At 41.5% G+C, this 17,184-nt stretch overlaps 1 protein-coding gene across 2 annotated transcripts in view; it reads right to left on the bottom strand.

Moving 5' to 3' along the window:
- Positions 1-17,184, bottom strand: part of CAMK4 (calcium/calmodulin dependent protein kinase IV) — a 301,585-nt gene that overhangs the window by 102,590 nt on the left and 181,811 nt on the right. For both annotated transcript variants that reach the window (XM_048849796.2, XM_075128605.1), the window contains exon 5: positions 10,599-10,671. In XM_048849796.2, the coding sequence (XP_048705753.2) occupies positions 10,599-10,671 (73 nt within the window). The remainder of the gene's footprint in view (positions 1-10,598; positions 10,672-17,184) is intronic.

Genomic DNA, 17,184 nt, shown 5'->3' with positions numbered 1-17,184 from the left:
TGAAGATATTGAACAAAACTGGCCGAAGGACCGACCCTTGGGGCACTCCACTTGATACCGGCTGCCAACTAGACATGGAGCCATTGATCACTACCCGTTGAGCTCGACAATCTAGCCAGCTTTCTAGCCACCTTATAGTCCATTCTTCCAGCCCATACTTCTTTAACTTGCTGGCAAGAATACTGTGGGAGACAGTGTCAAAAGCTTTGCTAAAGTCAAGGAACAACACATCCACTGCTTTTCCTTCATCCACAGAACCAGTTATCTTGTTATAGAAGGCAATTAGATTAGTCAGGCATGACTTGCCCTTGGTGAATCCATGCTGACTGTTCCTGATCACTTTCCTCTCCTCTAAGTGCTTCAGAATTGATTCCTTGAGGACCTGCTCCAGGATTTTTCCGGGGACTGAGGTGAGGCTGACTGGCCTGTAGTTCCCAGGATCCTCCTTCTTCCCTTTTTTAAAGATGGGCACTACATTAGCCTTTTTCCAGTTGTCCGGGACTTCCCCCGATCGCCATGAGTTTTCAAAGATAATGGCCAATGGATCTGCAATCACATCTGCCAACTCCTTTAGCACTCTCGAATGCAACGCATTCAGCCCCATGGACTTGTGCACGTCCAGCTTTTCTCAATCGTCCCGAACCACTACTTTCTCCACAGAAGGCTGGTCTCCTCCTCCCCATGCTGTGCTGCCCAGTGCAGTAGTCTGGGAGCTGACCTTGTTCCTGAAGACAGAGGCAAAAAGAAACCGTTCTTGTTACTCTTAACATCTCTTGCTAGCTGCAACTCCAGGTGTGATTTGGCCTTTCTGATTTCACTCCTGCATGCCCAGGCAATATTTTTATAGTCATCCCTGGTCATTTGTCCAATCTTCCACTTCTTGTAAGCTTCTTTTTTGTATTTAAGATCAGCAAGGATTTCACTGTTAAGCCAAGCTGGTCGCCTGCCATATTTACTATTCTTTCTACACATCGGGATGGTTTGTCCCTGTAACCTCAATAAGGATTCTTTAAAATACAGCCAGCTCTCCTGGACTCCTTTCCCCCTCATGTTACTCTCCCAGGGGATCTTGCCCATCAGTTCCCTGAGGGAGTCAAAGTCTGCTTTTCTGAAGTCCAGGGTCCGTATTCTGCTGCTTTCCTTTCTTCCTTGTGTCAGGATCCTGAACTTGACCATCTCATGGTCACTGCATCCACTTTAGCTTCCCCTACTAATTAAGAAAGTGGTCATTAAAAGGGGAGGAGCAGCTCAGTTGCTGGCTGACCAAGGAGCAATAAACCTCTTGTCCTTTGCTCCTTGGTTCCTTGAGGGAAAGGGCCAGCTCAGGACCTCTGCAGATTGCAGATTGCAGACTGCTCACTTCATGCTGCTTTCCGATCTATTATGACTGCAGACTGAGGCACTCTTCTCTTAATGTAGTCTAAATTTAATTTATACTCTCAGTACTGTGACTGTTTCCCAGCACAATATACTTGTATGAGCTACTCTTAACTGAGACAATTACTTTATGGACACATTTCTGTTCACACCAAAGTGTACCAATTAAGTGGATTCTACAGTATTTAATTGTTAGGGCCTTGTGGCAAAGTATGATAGTGTCTTGTTGCAAAAAAGATGTAGCCAGAATTTGAAAAGACTCTTCTAGGCAGGAGTTCCCTGCAACAGTGTCAGCAGGCCCCTCAGGCATCTTCTAGCCTGGCCAATAGTCCTTTTATAAAGAAGCAAAGAAAAATAGTCCCAAGACTCTGTAGTTTTGGGCCAGGCTTTCCTTCCTCTGGAGAGGCTCCAGCACCCACCAGTGTGAAGAGAAAAGGAATACTTGTGGCACCTTAGAGACTAACAAATTTATAGTACTCATTTTCTTTTTGCGGATACAGACTAACAGGGGTGCTACTCTGAAACCAGTGTGAAGGTTATGCAAATAAACACCAATTCACACTTCTTAACTTATATTCCTGGGAGTGGAATGAAAGACTGTAGTGCTTATTGATCATCTAACCCCACTCCAGTCCACACAGAAAAATCTCCGATCCAGGTCTGAGGGTGCCTTAAACCCAGATTAACATACAAGGCTGAAGGCATAGGTCTGAGCCAAGGTTTTGCCTCCCTCTGGGCTGGCAACACGTCTACTTTACAGTGAGGGTAAAAAAGCCCAGGAACTGTTACTCCTCCAATGTCTTCCCACAATTCTACCTGGGCCAATTTTTCTTGTCCTCTCCCTCTCTACCGCCTCCCTTCTTCTGCACCAAAGTCACCTGCACTGGGGTGGTGTTTAAACTCCACATTGGCTACTACATTTCTTCTGCGCTTCCACAGCATTTGAACAGAGATGCCATCTGAGAAATTCTTCTCCCAGCATGCTGCCAGCTGGTGAGAAACTGACAGCAAGCTTCTGGTGAACCTCTGGTGTGAGGTCAGTTAGACCCATAATTTAAGGAAAATCAGCAGTTCTAAGAGGAAATTTCCAAACAGCTGGCAGCAGCATAATTCAGCAGATAGGATCTCACTGCAGGAGAAAAATCAGATTCCTGAAGACCATGTACAGGAAAGTCAAGGGGATCACAACGCCACACCTGGCATATCACCAAAATTGTGCCCATTCTACAAAGCGTTTGAATGGATGCTTGACTCCACCCCAAGCACAAAACACACTTTCCTGCTGGACGGGCTTTTGAAGGAGGAGGAGATCATAGAGGAAGTAAGGCAGCCTCAGCAGAGACTAGAGGCAAAGGGAGTAGACCACACAGAGCTGATGCTTGCCCATATGCCACTTGGGGCACACTCAGGAGTTTCTTGCACCAGACCCCCAGGAACTCTACAAGGAAGAGGTGACGGGAAGGACCCAGGATGATCTGGCATTTCTGCAGGTGGGCAGGAAGCAGAGTGTGTAGAGATGTTTGCTATTGTTATAGTGATATTACAAGATGGGGGGTAGGGCTTTGCCTGTTTAAGGCCAATCTCATTAATGATGTTACATGCTGTGGGCAGAATCTGCTCCATTTTGCCTTTGTCCCTCTTCTTCTCCTCCCCACACACTAACCCCTATGAGTTAAGATGGATTACAAGTGGAAGAGAGAGGGGAGAATTCAACATGCAGACAGTGATTTGCTGTGGCACAAATTACTGTGCAAAGCAGGGATTATTAAGTACAAGTAGAGCAATGCCCGCAAACACAGGGACATGGATGGCACAGGCATATATATTTTACTCAGTGCTTTTTCTCACATTGACATTAGCACTAAAACTCATTCAGAGGCAGCCTAGATATTAACTCCACTGCATTACCTGTGTTGGTATTAAGTCCAGAGCACTTGCAAAGTCTCTAGAACCACAGTGTCAGTTAAGAGCTGCTGCTGAAGATGAAGTGGGGATTGTGGTGGAAAGGTACATCTGTGGTACTTCTAAGCAGCTGCATCCTAGTTTATGTTTGCCCAAATTTTCTCCACTCCTGTGTTATTCCTTTCTGAAGAATCCATTATTAAATAGCGATTCCCCATGTAGGTACTTACAGAATATAATCAAGTCACCCCATAACTTTCTCTTTGTTAAGATAAATAGATTGAACTTTGTGAGTCTATTGTTTACTAATCCTTAAATCATTCTCATGGCTCTTCTCTGAACCTTCTACAATTTATCCACCTCTTTCTTGAATTAGGGACATGAGAACTGACCACAGTATTCCAGCAGTGGTTACACCAGTGTCAAAGAGGTAAAATAACATCTCTACTCCTACTTGACATTCCCCTGTTTATGCATCCATTAGCTCTTTTGGCCATAGCATGGAACTGGGAGCTCATCTGCAGCTGATTACCTACCATGTCCCCCACATTTTTTTTCCCTGAGTCGTTGCTTCCCAGGATATAGTTCCCCATCATGTGAGTATGGGCTACATTCTTTGCTCTTAGATGTGTACATTTACATTTAGCCATACTACATTAGCAGGCTGAAAACAAACAAAAGGAAATACTTCTTCACATAACACAGAATCAACCTGTGGAACTCGTTGCCAGATGTTGTGAAGGCCAAAACTATAACTGGGTTAAAAAAACAATTAGATAAGTTTATGGAGGATAGGTCCATCAATGGCTATTAGCCAAGATGGTCAGGGATACAACTCCATGCTCTGGGTGTCCCTAGCCTCCGACAGCCAGAAGCTGGGAATGGACAACAAGGGATGGATTACTCAATAATTGCCCTGTTCTGTTCATTCCCTCTGAAGCACCTGGCATTGGCCGCTGTCAGAAGACAGGTTACTGAGATAGATGGCCCATTGGTCTGACCCAGTATGGCTGTCCTTATGTTCTTAAAATGCATATTGTTTGCTTGCTCCTAATTTACCAAGCAGTCCTGATTGCTCTACGTCAGTGATCAGTCCCCAATTTTTGCATCATCTGCAAACTTTATCAGTGATGATTTTATGTTTTCTTCCAGGTCATTAATAAAAATGTTAAATAGTGTAGGAACAGGAACAGATCGCTGTGGAACCCCACTAAAAATACACCTATGCAATGATGATTTGGCATTTATAATTACATTTTAAGACCTATCAGTTAGTCGGCTTTTAATCCACTTAAGGTGTGCCACATTACTTTTATATCTTTCGAGTTTTTTAATCAAAATGTAATGCAGTACTAAGTCAAATGCATTACAGAAGTCTAAATATATTATTTCAACAGTATTGCGTTTATCAACCAAACTTGTAATTTTGTTTTTTAAAAAAGATGTTGAGTTAGTTAGTTTGACAGGATCTATTTTCCAAAAAGCCATGTTGATTGGCATTATTTATAGTATATTCCTTTAACTCTTTATTGATAGAGTCTCAAATCAGCCGCTCCATTATCTTGCCCAGGATTGATGGCAGAGTGACAGGCCTATAATTACCAGGGGCATCACATTTATCCTTTTCAAATATTGGCACAACATTAGCCTATTGGAACTTTTCCAATGTTCCAAGACTTACTGAAAATTAACTTTAACAGTCCAGTGAGCTCTCCGCCATGTCTTTTACAACTCTTGGATGCAAGTTATCTTAATGTATCAGTTTCTTAATTTCAGATAATTTTAAACTAATGTTTCTTTTCTCTAATGTAAAGATCACTAACTTCAATATCAATTAGGTATTCAGGGTACAAATATGCACCCATTTACTCGAACTCACTCTTCAGTAGATTCAAGGAGAGCCCTGCAATTGCATTTGAGGTTTAAATATCATGGCGATAAAAAGCCACTGCTGAAATCTATATGAGGACTCCCAATCATGCTACACCAATGGGATTTTTTTCCCTAAAATTCCTAGGGTAGATAATGCCTAGGTCAGTGGTTCTCAAACTTTTGTACTGGTGATTCCTTCCACATAGCAAGCCTCTGTGTGCGACCCCCATTTTAAATTAAAAAAACCTTCTTTACATATTTAACACCATTATAAATGCTGGAGGCAAAGTGGGGTTTCGGGTGGAGGCTGACAACTTGTGACCCCCATGTAATAATCTCATGACCCCCTGAGGGGTCCCGACCCCCAGTTTGAGAACCCCTGGCCTAGGTGAAAATTAAACTCAGATACACTGCAGATATAAATATGAGCATTCTACATTATGACAAACAGATTTGATAGAACTGTACAGGGTTTGCCATCTCCTGAACATCCCCTTGTGGCCAGAGGCCATTCTGCAGCAACCTGCCTCTGTTTCCTCCTTTTCAGGGCCCCTCACACAGATTCCACACACTTTTTCTGTGGTCAAAATACCTGTCCTTGGGGTTAGGGTTTAATTAATAGTCCCAAATTAAAGTCCAACAAACAAACATTTCTCTTCTGACTCCCAGGCCTTCCTGCCTGTAGAGATTTTGCAGTCTTTTCCCCTACTTGCTCAGGATCTCTCCTGCCTTAGGAGGCTACTTCCAGTCCTTGCTAGCTGGAATCTTAATCCCAAATCTCATTCTTAGCAGTCTCCGCTTTCCTGAGCATTCCCTTCTCTGCAACTTCCAGCTGCTCTTTATAGGGGAATCACCTAACCCCTCTCAGGTGTGCCTCTTTTCGTAATCAGGGTCGGGGAGCCCCAGATCGTCTATCCCTTACAGGGAAAGCCACCCTGCTACCATAACATATGGCAAATAGTGCTGAGCAGCAGAATAATTTATGTACAAAACAGAAATGCTGCTATTTTTGCAGAGGACAGGATATAGATTCACACTAGAAATTCATCACATTTAGAGGAAGGCTAGAAAGCAAACAGAAGCAGAAACTAGCAGAAGCCCTGGATCCTCTAAAACACTGAACAATGGAAGCCAGTCTGTATTTTCTCTTCCTCTTACCAAGATTTTGTGCTGTGCCAGAGGTACAGCACAAAACATGTAGCCTAGGCCACCCTGGCGACAGGAGAGGCCCTATTGTAACTGCATATCCTCCCAAACCATGGAAACAAGCAGTTCAGTCATTTATTACCCCATCTACACTCCGTTATCAGTTTTCCTCTCCAGCCGCAACTTTCTTCTTTCCACCACCTCAGAGTTCAGGTCTTCACCCTCATCCTGAGCCACTAATGGGCCTCCTCAGCCTGCAGCCAAGTCATGGGCTATATATTGTGTTTTGATTATTATTATATTTAAATACTGCATACATTTGTTATTAATATAACACACATATAAATTCCCTTTCATAGTACATTGAATAATTTTATAATCATACCTGATGTATTCCATTAAATCAGTTTTACATTAGACAAATATATTGTACTTTTCTCATTTTAAACATGCATGGTCTTCCCTTCCATCCTGCTCTGTTTCCAGAGAACATTTTGTTCTGTGTATTTTCTACGGTTGGATAAATTATATATATGAAAAAAAAAAAAACGTATTCAATGAGTTTAGCCCATTTTTCTGTTGATGAACAATCCACAAACTGATCTCACTTTTTCAGAATTAGTTATTGATGATACTTTGTTCAATTGCTTTCCCAACCAAAGTCTAACGTAGATATTATCCTCAAATTGAACACTACTATTTTTTAATATTTGTTATTATGTCTCATAAAAGTCACATATTTTTGTTTCTGCTCTCTGATTGGATGAAAAACCAGGAAAATCACATAGTGAATCAGATTTCACAAACACGATCACAAATACATTTCCGCACTATCTGGCCAGCTGTAGTGCTTTCTATCCAATAACTGCATTAGCAAAAGATTCCACAGACTAGTTTCCCATAAAACATATATCTGAGGATTTATCTTTTATTCATTGACAAGGACATCTCATCTATGGACCCATTTTCTGATAACAGTAATCAAAACACTATTCTGCGAAAGTTATATTTTATAACATTTATTAACCTATATTTACTTTCATGACTGTATTTAAAAATTTCATCTTTTGATTGGAAACGATATGCACTCAGAAAATTCACTTTTTTCGCAAGGTCAAAATTGCAGTACTTTGGCCTCCATTTCACACACCAGAGGTATAGAAAGAAAAATCAATATAATCAGTTTACTGAGTTGTATTTATCAAGCTGAAAAGGAGTTGTTTTCAGAGAGATACACATATCTACAGAGAACAAAAAAACAGTGTAAACCTATTGTTTAACTTGGCTTATTTAAAAGAAAGTGTAGACAAGAGAATCACTGCGGGCCCAATTATCTGACTTTTACTCATGTGGGAAAATCCTGGCCCCACTGACATCAATGGCAAAACTCCCACTGACTTCAAAAAGGGCGCAGAATTTCACCCTCAGTGAATAGTTTCACTGAATATGGGTGGCAAAATCTAGTTCTTAGTTTTAGCAGAACTTGTCAATTCTTGTGAAATTTAGACGACCACCACATTTTTTATACTGTGTCCCTTTTTTCCCCTCTGCTTCCCCTTCTGATTCTGCTACCCGAACACCTTTGTTTTAATCCAAGAGAACAAGTGAAATTTTTCATATGGAGCCTGAAGCCCTGGATATCTACCAAGCAAAAGGGTGTTTAGCTCTTTGCTTACAGGATAAATACATCACCTTCCCAATGTGGTTAAGAATCTTTAATAGGAGCAGAAGATCTGAAGTTATTATACAGTAAAAGTATGTTTCAACAAAGCTCCATGACAATTTTAATGAAATAAAAATGAGGAAATCCTCAGAGCACCCTAATTTCCATGAAACTGTTATGAAATCTAGACCTATGTATTGCCTTGTCTCAGCTAAACTCTATTAACACAGAGGAAATAAAATCTTTGTTTAGGTGGAGTTAAGGTTCCAGGCACTTCATAGTGCCCTTTACACAGCTTGTAACCTTCTAGAACAGTGGTTCCCAAACTTGTTCCGCCACTTGTGCAGGGAAAGCCCCTGGCGGGCCAGGACGGTTTGTTTACCTGCCGCGTCAGCAGGTTTGGCCGATCGCAGCTCCCAGTGGCCGCAGTTTGCTGCTCCAGGCCAGTGCGGGCTGCTGGAAGCGGTGCGGGCCGAGGGACGTACTGGCCGCCGCTTCCAGCAGCTCCCATTGGCCTGGAACAGCGAGCCGCAGCCACTGGGAGCCGCGATTGGCCGAACCTGCGGACGCGGCAGGTAAACAAACCGGCCTGGCCCGCCAGGGGCTTTCCCTGCACAAGCGGCGGAACAAGTTTGGGAACCACTGTTCTAAAATGTGAGGGGACAATTTCAAAAACTCAGATGTTGGGAAACTAGGAAATGTTGAGTTCTAAGCCCCCTTAAAAGCATCAGTGTACTATTACAAGCAAAACATGAATGTAAGAAAACCAGTCAATACAGTTAAGGTTGTGGTAAGAAAGAAGTGTCAACTTAACTGCCCCTCATGGGGCTGGCAACAGGAAACAGCACAGTAATTTATCCATTTCTGTATATCCATCACAACCCAAAATCATCATTCCTCTCAATGCACTTCAATGAGCCATCACAGTTGTCTATGCTGCACCACTGATCTGGGAAGTAGTTGCAAATGATTGGCAGAGATCACACTACACAAAAAAAACACTTAAGAAGAACTTAGAAAACCAGGCAATGCAGAGTTGGTGCATAGGAACTGTCACTAACTCTGCATTGCCTGGTTTTCTAAGTTGGTGTTTTGTTTTTTTCTTATAACACTAATGATCTTGTAAGTGGAACCTTAATGTTATATTTTCTGGTCACAGAATATCTGAGCTTTTGGAATTGACATATTTCTAGAAGAACACAAGGTGCACAAGGCATTATGGAGTGTCTGGAAAGTTATTCCACATAAAACATGTTTTTGCATGTAACTTCACCATTAGAAAAAGTGAGTGTAGTGAAAGGGGCTTGGTCGAGAAACATCTTTGCGGGGGCCTGGGCTGGCTTTCTTGGAGCTGCTGAGCACCCTGTTCTTGCTGATAGGGGGATATACGAGTTATGAATGGCACAGAAATTAACAGCAGCGATTAGAAGACAAAACTTGAACTCCTGGCCTCTTGGCCCCTAGTCCAGGACAGTTTTCCCTAAGCTACAGAATGTTTGTGGGGAACTCAGTCTCCCTTTCTCACCCACACTAGCTGGAAGCCTGCACACAGTGGTATTGGTCCATGCAGGACTGCAGTGGTCTCACTATTGCTACACTACTCCATGGAACCGAAATAAAGTCTAACAACTTATTAATTTGACTCAGAGCCTTGTTCTGGTACCGGACACTAGAACTCTGCAGGGATAGTCCAGGTTGCTGAGGAAGTTTCATGTGGTTATTGCCCATAATTTCCCCACACACACATATTTCTGCACAAGAAACCGTTGTAAGAAAATTGAAATATTAGGAGCATACAATATGGGGAAGAGGGCCGTGTCTTTGGGAACTCCTTGACCAAATGACTAAATTTTCACCATAAACTTTACCCTGGGCCCCAAAGTGTCCATCTGGGGTCACTCTGTATGATTATTTTTGAGAGGGTTGAGGATTTAGCTTTAACCAGACATTCTGTTGCAACCTAATCTACTTGTCTCCCCATAATCCATCTTGCTTGTATGTTCTATATTGAGCAGTTCCCTAAGGTTGTATGTGATTTGTTTAGAGACCTCTGCATACATGTTAGCATACATGAAGTAACATTTGTCAGGCAGCAACTGCAAATGAAGCAAAATCTCTTTATTCCTGGCTTTACTCTGCAGGAAACTCCCACTCAAGTTTCCCTAACACGCCATGCAATCTTACTAATTCTTTCATTCCGTTAGTCTCTCAGTGTTGGATGGAAAGGTAATGCAGTCTGTTCCGTATAAAAAGGAATCCTAAATAAATGATAGTGATGTACTTCACAAAAATTTGAATGGCAGACTACAAAAGGGCCAGCAACCTCAAATCATTTTCTGTCCTAAATGACCTATACTGACCTTTGCAGGTTTTTGAAAATGGGTAGTGATAAAGAACATTAATTCAACTATAGCAGATGAATTATAGCATGAGATATATTGGTGTCACTCAAGGTCACTTTTGCCTCTGAGATATCACTACTTTTGGGGGATTGATAGAACAGTAATTATAGAAATGAATGTATAGACTAGTTACAAGGAACAGCTGCTTCTTTTGCACCTGTGTACTTATTAAGCAATTATTCCAAATAAATAAAAGATTATTATGTGCTGAGCCTGTGATCCTAGGTAATACTTACAGCAACTGCCTCCAGGATTTGTTTAACAGCATCGGCAGCATCTCGTTCACTGTAATATCCTTTTTCCACAATCCTAGAAAGAAGCAGGAGATACTGCTCAGACTCAGATATAGATAAGCATGCAATGTAGGTAAATGCTTCATAAAAAAATTAATCAGAAATAATCAAATTCGGACATGTCAGGTAGGCTGCAATGCTCTCTGTAGAATCAAAATTGTAGATTTCTGATGGTTAAAGCTAGGTCTATACATCTGTACTTTACCTGCGGTTCCTAGTTAACATAAAAAAAGAGGATTTTTAAATACCAGTTTATTGTTGTAGAAGTAAAATCATAACTACTAATAAAGTCTGCAAAAGAAAGGTATTAGAACTCTATAGGATGATGAATTTTAGAAAATCCCAGCTAGCCAAATCATCTATAACATCTTTTGGGGATGCTTTCCTACATTTATATTTAGTTTAAGCCATTCTTCTAAAAATGATGTGCCATCCATTTGCAATGTCCCACTAAGATCTGTTCTTCACAGTCAAGCTAGGGTGTTTGGTGTTAGAACCTGCCGGCTGCAAATTATCCATGTAGCAATCTGCTGATTTGTCCTCTGCAATGCAAGACTTTATTGTTCTTTAATTCATAAAGCCCAGTACAGTATGTGCATATTGCTCATGACAATTAATAGCCTGATTTTTCAAAAATGCTGAGCACCTGCAGCTCATAGTGAATTCAACGGGCTTTGTTGGTACCAGGAACCTCTGAAAAATCTGGTGACTAAATCTTCTTTTCTAACATTGATTCAACTCTTTATCAGAGAAAAATATATGTGTTTAAAGAGTGTTCTCTTTGGAAGTGTTCTCTTTTAAACAATGGTACATTAATATATAAATGCCTTTTTTTAAAAAAATGGGTAGCAGCAATGACAGAATTTCTGGTGCCTGATTCAGGGCTTCATGTTCTGGGACATTCTGGAAGACCATAAACTAATATTACTGAATGAAACGCAATATGAAAACACAGTTAAATAAGAAAATTTTAAAAAAATAAATAATTATAATCATTTAGCATTTTGGGGGTTTAAAAACTGAATTAATTTTCAAAGCCCAGCACAACAAATACGTTGCACTCAGGTCATATATTGTTACTTGAATATAAACTAGTAAACTATGTACAAAAAATTTAGAAGATTTATATCACTGAACACTTAGAAAAATTCTTCATTTAAGAACTCCCCCAGTAGTACTCTTGTCAGTATTTTCTAACAGCATTCATGACCAACAACATTTCTCTCTAACAGAGTTACACCAAAGACACATTTGACTGATAGGTTTGATTATTTTATTGATTTTTAAAAGCTCAACCTGACATATACCGATTTTTTTGTCTTAGATACAGTACATAGAGGTGCATGGCTGTGTACTTTCAGTAAGATCAATGACTGCAAGCTGTGTGACTGATTTTAGTGATAAGGCAGAACAAGCTTCCACATACCTGGAGCAAGGTTGAGAATCTGATTTATTGAGGAGGGGAACACTTGGCATATGTCTTCTGCAGTACTTATTTCAGCAGTGCCGTTGTGATGAGTGTGGCAATCAGAATGAGAGCCCCTATGATGGGGCGCCTGCCCCGCACTGGGCTCTAAGAGGTTAATAGAACCCCAGGAAGGCTGCACAGGAGACAGCCAATCAGAGAAGGGCTGCAAGGACTAGCCAAGCAGGGCCAAGCAGGCCCATATAAAAAGGGAGCTGCAGGGCAGAGGAGGGCAATTCTCCGCTGGGAACCCTGGGAGAAAGGACTGTGTCTCTGGAGGGCTGAGAGAAGAGGTTTGAACATTGGCCTGCTAAACCCAGGGTTGTGAGTTCAATCCTTGAGGGGGCCATTGAGGGATCTGGGGCAAAAATTGGGGATTGGTCCTGCTTTGAGCAGGGGGTTGGACTAGATGACCTCCTGAGGTCCCTTCCAACCCTGATATTCTATGATTCTATGAACTGCCAGCACCCTGGACAGAGCAGTGCTGCTAGCAGGGACCAGCAGAGTGAGAAACAGCTCCTGGCTGGCTGCTGAGATTTGTAGGCTGAGGCCCTGAGTGAAGGGCAAAGAGAATGCTGTGGCCATGAAGAAGTGGCCAGACAATTTGCTGTAGTAGCCACTAAGTGAAGTGGCCGAACAGCAGAATGCAGGTCCCCTCGAAGGGGGGAGCACAGTGTGTGGCACGGCTGAAGGGCTGTGTCGTTGAAGAGGATGTCGAGGTCCTTGGGGAAACGTAGGTCCTAGAGCACGAGCGATGGTGGCGAGGCACCACCTGTAGCGGGCACACTAACATGCAGAGATAATCCTCAAGACAGCCAGCAGAAGGCGCCAGAGTGGTGAGTGAATCCTGTTACAGCCACCCTCTGATGTGTTTCATTATGACAGCACAAGGGCTGATGAAAAAGGTGCTTTGTGACAAAAATTATTATGTAGTCACTGGTACTTTCAGTATAATATATATGACTATAAAAAGGTAATAACCCACCAATCAGGGTAGATCTAACAAATATGGTAGCCCCTTATTGTACCTATATAGAGTGAAAGATGGGTTTGTTTTGAGTAATGCCATTTACAGTTTTATCATATAACTGACAAGCAGTAGAGAAATATATAGTAAAATGATGATTCAGTTTGACTGGAGGGAAAAATCCAATGAGGCAGGGATATTTTTCAATGTGTTGCTTCATAGTCTGCCTAATAATCAACACTCATTCTATTCATCGTTCTTCAAAGGGAGACACAATATAGTCTAAAGTGACACCCATTCATCAATGCAACAGTAAAAACAGCAACTTATGGTACTTGCTGTTTCACTAGAGAATCAGAGAAAGAGACTCAGTTGTTACTCTCGGGAATTTCTGCAAAAAATTCAACATAAGAGGAGTTTTCTTGTGGTTTAATATAACATAGCACTGAATTATTTTTAGGTGCAGATTTTAGAACAATTTTTAAGAGCTGTAATCTTAAACATAATTTACTTTCTATGCTATTGCTTTGACTGTCTGGATACATGAGGGCCAATATTCTCTGTGTTGCCATTTTCATGCACTTGTCTTCAATAGACCACACTGTTCTAGTCCGAAAACACATCCCACAGCAGTTCACTTCTTAAGACCAGTTCTGTATCACCAGTAAAATATATTATTTATGGGACAGCTGCTGCTGACTCCCTGGTACTTTTAAATCAATATTAACACTAGTTCACACATATATTAATAACCACTTTACACCAACAGAACACAGCATAGTTTTATATAAAATTACATCTTTCATACCAAAATTATCCCAAAGCGCTGCAAAACATTGAGTTAGAAAACTGGGAGAGTATTCACCAATGTGACTGACATTATGCACTCAGGAATAAATTTATCTGAGGAATTGAATTGTAGGAATGTTTAAAGGACAGACAGCACATGTTGAAGAAATAAGAGACATTGCCTACACTTTTCAAGAACTGACAGAATGTTGAGCTTTCATCAGTAGTGCCATGAGAAATGGGCAGAAGAGACCTGCCTCATGCAAAGGATACAATCTCTGTCAGTGTAACCCCTTCGACCTCTAGTCATTTACAGTATTTTTTAGTGTCAGCATTGAGAAAGTCCTGGTAAACATAAGAACAGACATACTGGGTCATACCAAAAGCCCATCTAGCCCCGTACCCTGTCTTCCGACAGTGGCCATGCCAGATACTTCAGAGAGAATGAACAGAATAGGCAATCATTGAGTGATCCATCCCTGTTGTCCTTTCCCAGCTTCTGGCACTCAGAGGCTAGGGACACCCGGAGCATGGCATTGTGTCTCTGACCATCTTGGCTAATAGCCATTGATGGACCTATCCTCCACAAACTTATCTAGTTCTTTTTTGAACCCTACTATAGTTTTGGCCTTCACAACAGCCCCTGGCAATGAATTCCACAGGCTGACTATGTGTTGTGCGAATACTTCCTTTTTGTTTGTTTTAAACCTGCTGCTTATTAATTTTATTGGGTGACCCTTCCTTCTTGAGTTATGTGAAGGAATAAATAACATTTCCTTATTCACTGTCTTCACACCAGTCAAGATTTTATAGATCTCTATTATATTTCCTTTGTGCCCTGGTCTACACTGGGGCAGGGGATCTATCTAACTTACACAACTTCAGTTACGTGAATAACGTAGCTGAAGTCGAAGTACTTAGATCGACTTACCGGGGTGCCTTCACCGCGAGGAGTCGACTGCTGCAGCTCCCCCATCGACTCTGCCTGTGCCTCTCGTGGCGCTGGAGTACAGGAGTCCACAGGAGAGTGCTCGGGGGTCAATTTATCATATCTAGACTAGACACGATAAATCGATTCCCGCTGGATCGATTGCTGCCCGCTGATCCGGCGGGTAGTGAAGACATACCCTAAGTCATCTCTCTTCCAGGCTGAAAAGTCCCGGTCTTTTTAATCTCTCCTCATATTGAAGCTGTTCCATCTCCGTAATAGTTTTTGTTGCCCTTCTCTATACATATTCCAATTCCAAAATACCTTTTTTGAGATGCGGTGACCAGAACGGCATACAGTATTCAAGGTGTGGACATACCATGAATTTATATGGAGGCAATAGGATATTTTCTTACTATCTATTCCTTTCCTAACGGTTCCTAACATTCTGTTAGCTTTGTTGACTACCACTGTACATAAGCAGATGTTTTCAGAGAACTATCCACAATGATTCCAAGATCTTTCCTGAGTGGTAACAGCTAATTTAGATCCATCATTTTGTATGTACAGTTGGGATTATGTTTTCCAATGAGTATTACTTTGCATTTATCAACACTAAATTTCATCCACCATTTTGTTGCCCAGTCACCCAGTTTTGTGAGATCCCTTTGTAACTCTTTGCAGTCTGCTTTGGACTTAACTACCTTGAGTAATTCTGTACTATCTGCAAATGTTGCCACCTCATTGAGCAGGGGGGAGTGGAGCTGTGGCTGGGGCCAGAGCTGAGCTGGGGGCGGAGTTGAGATGGGGCTGAGGCCGGGGCCAGAGCTGGGCATGGAGCGGGGCTGGGAGGCGCTCCCACCCTACCCCCCATGCTTTGCCACATGCCCCCTGAATGTTCCTCTGCACCCCCACAGGGAGGCATGCCCCACAGTTTGGGGACCACTGTCTGACACAAAATGTGATCAAAATTGCCTGAAGCACTGATCCATATTTTGGCCTAATGGTCAACAAAATTTTAGTTTGAAAATCAAAATTATTTTATAGTTTAGAAGCCACTGATGGTGGGTTTTTGTTTTGTTTTTTGGGTTTTTTTTTTTTTTTTGCTGCTGCTGCTGTTTTTTAACATGCTTATAACAATTCAAGAGGCAATAAATCTCCACCCCACCTCCTCCCAACCCCTCACAACTTTCAGATTTGATAAACCTATTCCCCTCCTGGGCTCTGACTTTGGATGCAAGCCTGGAGTAATTTGTTTTTATGCAAAAAGAAAAGGAGTACTTGTGGCACCTTAGAGACTAACCAATTTATTTGAGCATGAGCTATTGGTTAGTCTCTAAGGTGCCACAAGTACTCCTTTTCTTTTTGCGAATACAGACTAACACGGCTGTTCCTCTGAAACCTTTGTTTTTATGGTGAGCAATTAGCTCTTGTAAATTTATAAATGTAATGCTGACACAATCTTAACTCCATTTCTGTTATCACTGAAACTACTCTGATCAGTCTGATCTGATGAACTACTTCAAGGCCATGGGCATGTGCTAAGACCTATGCTCTCATTTTATGAGAACATTAATTATTTCATAATGAGCCCTGGCTAGGTTCATCTGGGGAACTAGGGAAACAATCTTGGACAAATCTCATAATTGAATGCCCCAGACAACCATATTTTTAATTCTAGCTATTTTTACCATGGTGTATTTATTATGTGTTTTTAACATATTGCCTGTGTGCTCGTTGCTATAGAGCTCTTTACAAAGATTAAATCCTTGTCCAAAAACATTTACAGTCTATAGTAAATAGACAAAACACAGATGAAGGCTGTGTGGCGAGGGCCGTGTGTGGAAGGAGCAGCAGAAAAACAGCGATAAAGTGATTATTTCTGGCATACAGCTTGTTAGTTTGTTATAATGGGAACTACAGGTGCAAGCCCGATGGACTGTCCTATCTGCAGCCTTTATAACCTGAAGTTATGTTCTAGTTCCTCATTAGTCTAGATCTTAAATTTCTGACTGAGAATGTAAGAAGTCAAGATTATTTGTAATATAATATTTGTAATTGATAATGTTACAAATTGAAGGTAAAACCAAACTGCGTCTGTTAAAATGGCTATCCAGCAAAGCAAATGGGACCTGCGTAGGTGAGATGAGGCATACTCCTAGGTAGAGACTGAACCTTTATTGTTTAAAGGACTCTCCACTGTAACTTAGACTGAGCAATAATGCTGGGAGAACATCTGAACTTTGTTTGCTACAATGCACATCACCCTGCTGCATATCTTAGCTACACTAATATGAAGAAGGTACATTTTGAATGGCAACATTACTTTGGTGTAATGACCTCTCAGATCTTCTGGAGCCTGAAAATTGCCTTCTTTACA

The sequence above is a fragment of the Caretta caretta genome, chromosome 5, assembly GCF_965140235.1.
Source record: "Caretta caretta isolate rCarCar2 chromosome 5, rCarCar1.hap1, whole genome shotgun sequence".
In the NCBI taxonomy this organism is placed as follows: domain Eukaryota; kingdom Metazoa; phylum Chordata; order Testudines; family Cheloniidae; genus Caretta; species Caretta caretta.
The sequence above is the reverse complement of the archived record's forward strand: the minus strand, read 5'-3'. Positions and strand labels throughout refer to the sequence as shown.